The 11,653-nt window shown below is 34.9% G+C and overlaps 1 protein-coding gene across 1 annotated transcript; it reads left to right on the forward strand.

Annotated features, from left to right (window-relative positions):
- The first annotated feature begins 5,233 nt into the window (after window positions 1-5,233).
- LOC141617387 (uncharacterized) lies at window positions 5,234-5,920 on the forward strand. Its single transcript, XM_074434581.1, has one exon. It carries the CDS (start codon window positions 5,234-5,236, stop codon window positions 5,918-5,920), a length of 687 nt encoding a protein of 228 aa, XP_074290682.1.
- The last annotated feature ends 5,733 nt before the right edge of the window (window positions 5,921-11,653 follow it).

Here is an 11,653-nt window from a genome sequence, read left to right on the forward strand (position 1 = left end):
GAGTTTTTATTTTTGTATTTAATCATGCTAAATTAACACCTCATTAATTTTTCATATTTCACGTCATTATATTTTGATATGAGAAAAAAATTGAACTGTAAAATTAGTCAATAAAACTGAGTAAAATTGAACTGTAACTTAACTGTGCTATCTCTCATTAATTGCTCATTTTTCTCGTTATTGTATTTTGCTTCGAGCAACAAAATAAAATTAAAACTGAAAATTAATCCAAGAGAATTGAGTAATATGTTAAAATGTATTTTTTGTAAAAAGTATTTTTTATACCACAAAACTAATGATTCCAATTTATAAATTCTCTCAATTGTTTTTTGTTATGAAAGTAATCAAAACGATTTATAGTTTTTTTTATACATGGTATGCGTCAAGTCATTCTCAAATAATAACATCAATAAAAGATTTAATAATTATAGTTTTATATTATTTATACTTTAATTAAAATACTATAGTTTAGTGTTTAGTGAAAATTATATAATTTGATGAAAAAAAATAATTTTAATGAAAAGAATTATATAATTAAATACATTATAATTATTAATTTCCTTATTTAGTGAATACAATTAAATTATCAATAGCTTCCTTATTTAAAAAGATGTTTTTTGGAGGGAAAATTTGTGAGCTCACCTATTCTTTTTGTAGATAGGGGATTCGATCATTATGTTACAAGGGATGTTATTTGCGGCTGGTGGTGGTCGGTTTATGACGGCTGGTGGTAGGGCGAGTGGTTGTAGGCGGCTAGTGGGGGGGCGGGTGGTAGTGGGTCGGGTGGAGCAAATATAAGTTTTTTTAATTTCTTTCTTTAATTTCTTTATTATTTTCCTCTTTATTTGTGTGTGAAAAGTGAGAGGGGTAAAGTAGGAATAAGAGGGAAAATGTTAGTGATATTTATCACAAAGCATTTAAGTGTATTCAGATTTTGAAGTCAAAATCGGTGTGAGCTCGGAATCGATATAACGTGAGTCGGGGAGTACAGAGTGTACACTCATAAAGTCGCAATTATCGAGTTCCCGTGTTAAGTGGATATGTATGTGATAATTGACATTTATCATATGTTAAAAAGCTATTTCTTAGTATGAATGATGTATATTGCGTTCCCTATCGGGGTTAGATACTCGGGGACACATTACGTAATACTTAGAATGGAATTATATGCAAACGACTAAGGATTTGAGTAGTATACCACGATTCTGATCGAGGTGGGGTGGTCTCGACCGTGTTCACCTTATTCTATGGTATTGGTGCTTTGGTCGAAGTCGATTGTTGTGTTCCTGATCGGGGTTGGGTGTTTTTACGCGCGTGATATGCTGAACTTTGACGGTTGTTTGCATGTTTTTGTTAATTTTGGTACGAAAATTAATGTTCTTATCCATTTTTTCACACATAGGTTCAACTAAGTCCATCTTCCTTAGATGAGTCTCTAAGTCCTATTTTACACCCTTAGATCATAGAAAATCAATGGTTAAGATTATATAAAAAAAAGTTAAGATATAAAAGGCACCAAACTATATCCACCCAGGTACTCTCACAAACCCTAACATACACACCTCTCTCTCATCATTCTCTCTAAACACTCTCTATCTCTCTCTACACACTACTCATCTTGCCGGCACCACCAACACCACCACCGGCCTGCTGCCACCAGTCCCTTCCTCCACCACCCGACCACCGCACCTCCTCACCATAAAAATACCGTCCTCCTCTCATTCTCCCTTCTTTCGTCTTCAGATCTGTCGTGCCGCCCCTGCCCCCAACTTCTCTGCCACCAGCCGCCACAACAGCCCTCTCCCCCACCATCATCTTTTTTTTGTTTCTCTTCCCCTTGCTTCCTCCTCTCGTTATCTTCAGATCTGCCATCCCCTGCCACCGCCACCAAAAGCCGCGCACCACCACTCCTTGTCTACCTCTTCGCGTTTTCCTCTCTTCTTCTTTGAAATCCTAGTTTTCCGCCTTTTTTTTGTGAGATTTTCAGATCTAAATTTTTTTTGGATGGTAGTGGTGGTGGTTGTTGTGGTTGTTGGCGGGGGTGGTGGTGGTGGTTGTCGGTGGTGGGGCAGTTGGTTTTTGTTGTTGTTGGCGTGATTGTGGTGGTGGTTTGTAAGGTAGTGGTGGCACGGAAGTTGTTTTGCCGCCTCTCTCTTTTTTTTTTTTTATTCGGATCTAAGTGGTGGCTGTTGTCGGGTGTTGGTGTGCGACGGTGGTGTTGGAATATGTGTCCTCAACAATAGTGCGATCACATGATTTAATATCACAATTAAATCTCATGTTAAGAATACGTAAGAGATGATTCATTTATGTTAAGAAGGTGACTTTATTTGTGCCCTTATTTCGAACCAAATAACAATGTAAGGGACATTGTTTTTCCTTATTAATCTCTTATTTTGTTATGCATGCACTAGATCTAAAGAACAAATATTAAAAAGTTAATTAGTTCACTATTAGAAGAGTCTAATAAGAGGTATATGATCCTTACAGGTGGCAGTGTTGCTGTGGTGGTTGGGGTGGGCGTTGGTGGTGGGTCAGATGGTGGTCGTGTTGGACGTTGGTGGTGGGTTATTGCCTATATATAAAATGACTCGCATTAAAGTTTTGACTCGCAAGCATTAAACTTTCGACTCGCAAGCATTATAGTTTCACTCGTATACCATTAAAGTTTCACTCGTAGAGCATTAAAATTGCAATCGTAGAGCATTAAAGTTGCAATAATAGAGCATTAAAGTTGCAATCGTATACCATTAAAGTTACAACGCTATATGGACTAAAGTTACGCTTATATGGACTAAAGTTACGCTCTGATATAGACTAATTATACTCGTCAAGGACTTAAATTACATAAATTCAAATTAGTATAAAGTTACAATCCTAAAAAAAAATTAAAGTTTCAAAAATTATGACTAAAGTTACAATCGTAAAACATTAAAGTTGCATCCATAAAATTACAATATTTACATAAAATTTATAAATCAGTAAAATTAATTAAAATCAAATTTTTATATTAGAAATTGTCTAAAAAAATTAAAGTTTCAATTTTTAGCATTAAATTTTTACTCGTAAAACATTAAAGTTATATTTATAAATCAGTAAAATTAAATAAATTCAAATATTTATATTAGAAATTGGCTAAAAAAAATAATCTTCAATTTTTAGCATTAAAGTTTCACTCGTAAAACATTATAGTTACATTTATAAATCCTTAAAATTAAATAAATTCATATTTTTATATTAGAAATTGTCTAAAAAAATTAAAGTTTTAATTTTTAGCATTAAAGTTTCACTCGTAAAACACTAAAATTATACTCAAAAATCAATTTTATATATTTCAAATAAATTTTTTTAACATAAATTTAAATTTTTATTTATAAAATGACCTTAAATATTAAAGTTATAATGGTAAAGAATTAAAGTTACACTAATAAATTAAAGTTACATTTATAAAACACTAAAGTTTTCATCCTAAAATTTTAAAATCTTAACCATCAATCTTATAAGATCAATGGTTAGGATTAGGACTTAGTGGACTCACCACTTTAGGTGGTGTTGGACCATATAGTTATATGATTTTTTTTGATAATGACAAGTGTGTTTTATAATGTATATACTCTTTGCGCGTAATCGTTTGTTAGATTTAATAAAGGTTACAATAATAGCAAGCAATGTTATAGCATCCTTAAAAAGCAAAAGTTTTTTTTTTTTTTTTTTTTTTTTTTTTTTTTTTTTTTTTAGAAAATTTTAGGATGAGAGAGAAAATAGAGAGAGGAAATTCTCTCTAATTTCTAACAGATTAGCTTCCTTCCTACGCAACCATGGCGAGAAACAATAAATCAACTAATAATCCTTTACGCTCTACACAAAAAAACCAAAACACGATGATATTACGCTTACGAATAAGGGGAAATCCCACAACGTCATATTAGGTTTTCATCGCAGGAATTCGAATCTGATTTGGAATCAATTTTGGAGAATGAAGAACCACTGGAGGTGCCTGAAACTGAACTGGAGTCAACAACTTCCCCACTGGTCCAGATCACTCGTGACGATGTTGCTGGTGAGGTGAATTATTGGTCTACTTCAGTTTTTTGTTACATTCTTGGGGCGAACCCTCCAAGTAATGTCATCTCGGGGTTTGTTAAGCGTGTTTGGCAAGCTCAGGGGCTTGATAAAGTCTCGTTTATGCCTAATGGGATTTTTTTAGTTAGGTTTAAAATGAAAGCTCAACAACAAGCTGTCTTATCTAATGGTCATCTTCTTTTTGATAACAAACCTGTTATCGTAAAAGAATGGACGCCTGAGACTCTGTTGGTTAAGCATGATGTTACGCGTGTGCCTATTTGGATGAAGATTTTTGGATTGGATGTGAAATATTGGGGTTTAGAGAGCCTGAAAAAACTAAGTGGGATTGTGGGTACTTACATTTAGTGCGATAGTGCTACTGCCCATAAGAATTTTTTAGGGTTTGCACGGATCATGATAGAGGTGGATATTGGTCAGAAATTTCCAACAACGATCTCTTTCAGTGATGAGCATGGAGTGACTCAATCTGTGCGAGTTGTGTATGACTGGCTTCCTTTGGTCTGCACTTCTTGCAAGGGGATGGGTCATCTGTCTGAGAATTATAGGAAGGAGATCCCAAAAACTGGTCTGAAAAAGGTGTGGAAACCTAAGGTGAACCCCAAACCAGCTACTGTACATGCACCTAAAAAAGTTCCTGTGCAGCGTGCATCACCTCAGAGGGTTGTTGTCCAGAAGGTTGTGCCACAAACACCAGCTGTTACAATGGATATTGTCACTCCTGTGATGGTGACTAAACCTGTTGTTGAGAGTTCTCTTCCTCGCAGGTTCATCTCCAGAATTCTACATTCTAAGACTGGGGAGAAAAGAACTTTTACTCCAAGGGGACTGCCATTCATGGAAGCTCTATCCCAGTCTATTCAGAAGACAAAACAGAGTATTATTCTGAATAGAATCGTTGAGAGAGGGGAGTCTAGCCAGGCTAGATTAGATAATGGATAGTTGTGGATCTTGGAACATTAGGGGGCTGAATAATCCAATAAAACAGAAAGAAGTAAGGAGGTTCTTATTCCAGAATAAAATTGGATTATTTGGTTTGGTAAAAACTAAACTAAGAATAAATAGTTGGAATAAAGCTAGAAGTATTATTTGTGATCACTGGTCTATATGTACCAACTTCAGCCTTCATAAAGGAGGGAGAATTTGGGTCATGTGGGACCCTCAGTCTGTGGTTTTGGATATCTGTGATGTTACCAGTCAGTGTATCCATACTAAAGTGTTTGATAAAGCTAGGAAAACGAATTTTTGGTTCACTGTTGTCTATGGGTTTAACAAACCTGTGGAGAGAGAACCTCTTTGGAGTAGTGTTAGAAGTTATCATGGCAATGTTAATGGTCCTTGGCTTCTCTGTGGGGATTTTAATGCTGTCATGGGGAGAGATGAAAGAATTGGTGGGAACCCTGTCACCCTTGCTGATATCAGACCACTTTTGCAGGTGGTTCAAGACTGCAACCTGGGAGATTTGAAAGCTAAGGGGAATTTCTTTACTTGGACTAATAAGCATGAGTATGGTGCTAAGGTCTATAGTAAAATTGATAGGGCTTTATGCAATGATGACTGGATGGTTCAATTTTCTAATAGCTATGTTCATTTCTTGCCTGAAGGCATGTTTGATCATAGCCCTTGTCTAGTTAGATTTGATGAGGTGCACCAGAGAAAGGGCAGTAGTTTCAAGTACTACAATATGTGGGCTATGGCTGCAGAGTTTGAGGATATTATGCTACAAGGATGGACCATGGAGTCACGGGGGACTCCTATGTTCGGATTGGTTAAAAAGTTGAGGGGTTTGAAGGGTGCTTTCAAGCAGCTGGAAAAGGTACACTTCTCTGATATTTAGAATTTGACTCACATCACTGAGATGACCTTACTCAATTATCAGAATATCCTGGCAAAGGACCTACTGAATGAAGAGATTTGTTGTGCTGAAAAGAGCTGTGCCCAGGAATTGGCTGGTTTACTTAAAGCTAGGGAGAGCTTCCTGAGACAAAAAGCAAAGACTGACTGGGTACAGAAGGGTGATGATAACACTAAATTCTTTCATGCCAGTATTAAAACAAGAAGAGCAAAGAATAGGGTGTATCAGGTGAAGGATAGACATGGCAAGTTGTGTTCTGATCCTGAGGGAATTAAAGGAGCTTTTGAGGATTATTACCAGTACTTGCTGGGTACTGCACATCCTATGACAGCTATTAATGATAAGGTGGTGAAGTCTGGTAAGTGTTTAACTGCTGCCCACTGTGATGCACTTACTGCCCCAATCACTGATGCTGAAGTCAAGGCTGCCATGATTGATATACCTGGGAATAAGGCGCCTGGCCCTGATGGGTATAGCAGCCAGTTCTTTAAGGATGCATGGCACATTGTGGGCAAGGATGTGATCATTTATGTTAGAAGTGCCTTCCAGTCTGGGGCACTTTTTAAGCAGTGTAATGCCACCATCATCACGTTGGTTTCTAAAATTGATATGCCTGAGACTGTGTTGCATTTCAAGCCTATTGCCTGTTGTAACACCATCTACAAATGCTTGTCTAAGGTTATGTGCAACAGTTTGCGAGATATTTTACCTGATATAGTTAGTCCATCACAGAGTGCTTTTATCAAAGGTCGTGACATTGTGGGTAATATTCTCATTTGTCAGGACTTGATTAAGCTGTATAAGAGAAAGTCTTGTTCACCAAGGGTGCTTATGAAATTAGACCTACAAAAAGCCTACGATTCCGTGGAATGGTCTTTTGTTGAAGGAATGCTTAAGGCCTTGAACTTCTCTGAGCATTGGGTAAATCTTATAATGCAATGTGTTTCAACTCCCACTTACTCAATTGCCTTGAATGGAGAGACTTTTGGCTTCTTTCATGACAAAAGAGGATTGAGACAGGGGGATCCTCTCTCCCCCCCTGCTCTTTAATCTTTGTCTGGAGTATCTCAGCAGGGTCATAGGGCTCATTCAAAAGCATATGCACTTCCATTACCACCCTCTTTGCCAGAGAATTAAGCTCACTCATTTGTGTTTTGCAGACGATCTTATAATGTTCTGTAAAGGGGACAGGTCTTCTATGGAGTTACTGATTCAATCTTTTGAGTATTTATCCAAAGCCTCAGGCCTGGTAATGAATATGGGGAAATCAAATATTTACTTCAATGGTACTGATGAACAGCTGATTAAAGACGTTGAAGAGCTAACTGGCATGAAGAGAGGCAATGTACCTTTCAAGTATTTAGGAGTGAATGTTTCTCCTAAATGGTTATTAGTTCTGGACTGCTCCAATTTAGTTGACAATATTATGGAACGTATTCAGAGATTGGGATCAAGGAAGTTATCCTATGCTGGAAGGGTTGTCTTGATACAGTCTGTCCTTAGTTCTTTGCATACATATTGGGCTCGTATTTTCATCTTACCCAAAACTGTTATTGCTAGAATTGAGGCAGTCTGCAGATCCTTCTTGTGGCATGGAAATGAGCATAAGGAAAGCCCTGCTTTGGTTTCATGGGATGCTATCTGTCAACCAAAAAGACAAGGTGGTTTGGGGATAAAACGTTTTCACAAATGGAACCTTGCTGCCATTGCTAAGTATGCTTGGTGGATAGCAGTGAAAGCTGACCATTTGTGGGTCAGATGGGTTCACTCTGTTTATATCAAGTCTGGTTCTTGGTGCAGCTATAAACCTGCAGCTTCTAACAACTGGGCTTGGCGTATGATCTGCAAAGTTAAAGATACTTTCAGGGGGTTGTTATTTGAGAGTGACTGGTGTAAGTCTGGCATTAGATACAATATTGGGGTTGGATATAACTAGCTCCTGCCTGACAGGGAGCAAGTGAGCTGGTATCCTTGGGTTAAACAGAGGTGGAGTGTTCCCAAACATATTTTCTGCTGCTGGCTTGTGGTGCAGCAACGTCTATTGACCCAACACAGGATGGTGAGAATGCACATTATTGATCAGAATTGCTGCTTCCTTTGTGGAGATAAAGAAGAAACACACGATCATCTGTTCTTTGAATGTGTGTTCAGTTTGAAATCCAAAAGGTTGGTCTCGTCTTGGTGTAAGATTACTTTTCCTAATCAGCATAGCATTGAGTGGTGGCTCAAATGGAGGAGTAGAGCTCTTAGGAGGAAGAAGGGAATGGCAGTCATACTGGCTAGTCTGTTCTACTGGATATGGGCTGCTCGAAATAAATGCAGGGTGGAGGGTTTCTTATGGAGGCCTGAATTTATTTTGCAACGAGTACGTGATGATTTTTGTATGAGATTAAGTATGGTTAAAAGTACCAATGTTAAGTTTGTAATGTGGTATAATAGTATTAAGTAAGGCTAGAGACGATTTATAAGTCTCTCATCTTATGTAATTGGGATACTTGATGGTTTTTAATGGAATTTGCTTACCTTTTCCCCAAAAAAAAAAAAAATGTTATAGCATCCATGGCTATACCTTTGAAGATTTGTGAAACATCATTGAAGTAATGTTATATCTGCTTGAGCTATAACATTGAATATTCTTAAAGCATCATTTTGACTACTTCATTCACAAGTATGATGATCACTCAAGGAAAAGACATGACGAAGTCTATAAGAAGCTCAAGATGAAGATCTTATGATCAAGATGAAGAGATGATCCTACTACTGAAGATCTCCAAGAAGATTAGGTAGTATAGGACATCATCTAATGACGGTATCTTTGGAAGTAATAATTGGAAGGTAAAGTTATAGCTATTTTACTTATAACTTTACTTACCAAGCTTAATGTTATAGTCATTTGTTCTATAACTTTAGGTTGCATTTTGAAGGCACGATTTTAAGGTTTTAAAATCAATTTTCGAAAGCTCAAATTTTTTATATATTTTCGAAAATATGTGTATGTATGATTGAGGCAAGACATGGGTTCAATTAGGTTGGATAATTTACATGTATCCTATTGGTTAGTAAAACGACTTATGAGTCGTCATGCTACCTAGGGTTTGCTAAATTGTCAAAACATAAACCCTAAATCCACACTCCTTATTTCGACTAGGGTTTTCGAGTGAGATGGGCTTATGAGCCGTTTCTCATATCGAGTATACTCCTTGCACAAGTAATAGACTAGGTTAAATCTAGAATATATTGTCATAAGGTATTTTTATCTTAAACAATTATTTAGATTTATCCTATTTGCTTAATTGAAATATTTTGTGGATTAAAGTAAGGAAAGATAAGATTTGCTTCTTATGAACCAAATCATCATATCTCACGGCACTATTAGGGTTTCGAATAAACCCTAGTTGTCTCCTCTACTATATATACACATATGCTCCATTAGTTCAAATTAACTTTTCGCGATATTAAAATTCCTTTGCAAACAAATTGAGTCAAATTTTTTATCAAGTATTTTATTTGTTTTTGCAATTCGAAAATCTTTACGAAAATTTGTGCTTCAATTTGCTAATTATTCCGTAAGATTACGTTATTAGATAATATATTTAGATCATTTTTATGATTTATGGTAATTTATTGCTCATTTTAATGATTTTTAGTGAAATAATTACATTTTTATGAGTAAAATGAACTTTTATTCACTAAAATAAGTTAACCTTCACTATTGGCCGTGTTTTTTTAGTATGACCTCACATGAATATTTTATGTATTGTATATAAAATTTCATATTAATGTGATTAATATTTCATGATTTATGATTTTTATGTGATAAAAATGGCATAAATGGAGGTTAAATGATTAAAATTGGTTAAACTTAGTTTCTGACCATGAAAATTTTATATGACCTCACATGCATATTTTACAAATTGTGTGTAAAATCTCGTGTTAATTTGATTAATATTGCATGATTTATGATTTTTATGAGATAAAAATGGATTAAAAGAGGTAAAATGGTTAAATATAGTTAAACTTTGAACCAGGCCATGAAAATTTAATATGTTGTCACATGCATGATTTACACACTGTATGTGAATTTTGAAATGAAATGATTTCATTTAGTATGATTTATGAATTTTTAGTGTAAAAATGGCATAAATAGTGACTATTTTATTATAAATAGCTACGAATTACATGGCATGAGAAAATTATTTTAGGTTGCATTAATATCCCACTTATCATATCTAAATTTGTAAAATTTTTTGGATTAATTTTTGTATACTTTAGATGTTTTATGAAATAAAACCGATAATTTGCAACTATATTTTCTCGAAATTAATTCGAAAAGTTTAACCATGATTTTTGATATTATGAGTGTCATGGAATTATTCCAGAATGTTCAAAAATTTAAAATTCAAATTTTGAAATTATTGTAATTTAATTTGGATTTATTTCATAAATGTTATGATTTTAAGGTAAAAAATGAGCATAAAATTATATCAAGTTGAATTATTGTCAAAAATTGAGTGATGACTAATTTTTGAGTCCTAAGAGTGTTAGGATAATTAACTTGATCTTAAATTTGATTTAATTATTGATTTGTGATTTTAAGAAGTTATTATCACGCATTTCCATAACACCGGGTTATATAAACGATATAAGTTAAGTAGTGCGATTTGGCACATAATTTGGCATGATGGACACATATTATAATGCTGCATATTTCAATTATTGAATGTCTTTTATTTATATAATTTTGAATTATGTAATTTTATCTAGTATGACCTTAGTTTTAATCGATATTACCCGTAATGAAAGGGAATATTGATTCGGTTGTAATTTAATATGATCTCGTATCACTTTTATTTTTACTAATTTTTCATATTACAAATGTATAATATGAATAGCTTTGTATTTTTATTATTATTTTTAATCATGGAGTTTCTTTAAGACGGTGCCATTCGGAAAAGTGTTCCGACGAAGACATGGTTCTTGCGAGGCGTGCCACTTGAAGATTCAAGGGACCAAAGGAGTTGGTTTCCGAATATGTAATAGATTATTTGATTTTCTATTTTAGGAAGGCCAAACTAGGAATTTATTATTATTGCTTTGCATTTATTTTAATATGTTGCATGCATTGCCAAATCGCCATAACAACACATGCATATCATATTGAGTCTTCGGCCGTGTCAATTATAATTATCGTAGTTCACCGCTTTAGTTCACTTAAAACGTGATAGATAATAAATTGACAAGACCTCTCACTAAATAATAATTGAGAATTAGCCTTACCAAATAGTAGAAACCATGAGTCCCAATTTCATAAGGAAGTAGGCTCGGCTCACCGGGGTGCTAAACTTGTTACATTGGGTAAGTGGGTAATAAAATGTTATTACATCGAAATTTGGATTGAGGTCAACGGAAGTATTCGTGACCGTAGTCGCATGTGTTCCGGGCTAAAGATAAATATTAAAGTAATTTTTATCGACCGAGAGTTCTAGAGGTAGAATCGATTAAAGAGTTAATCCACCGAGTTATATTGATAAGGGATGAATCGGCTTACCGTGCCCGAATTGATATGAATTTGGATCTCGGGATCATTTATAATAGTTGGGTAGAGGTCACTATATAAATGCTTAAAACTTGTTCAAAATGTTTACAAGTATTATTAAAACGATAGATGTTTATTAATTCCTTCACTTCCTATTTAGTAGTCGAAATCGTTTTCTC

This window comes from Silene latifolia, chromosome X, assembly GCF_048544455.1.
Source record: "Silene latifolia isolate original U9 population chromosome X, ASM4854445v1, whole genome shotgun sequence".
In the NCBI taxonomy this organism is placed as follows: Eukaryota; Viridiplantae; Streptophyta; class Magnoliopsida; order Caryophyllales; family Caryophyllaceae; genus Silene; species Silene latifolia.

Bases quoted from the DNA above. Each gene is read 5' to 3' on its own strand.
- LOC141617387 (XM_074434581.1), top strand. From the start codon at position 5,234: ATGTGGGACCCTCAGTCTGTGGTTTTGGATATCTGTGATGTTACCAGT.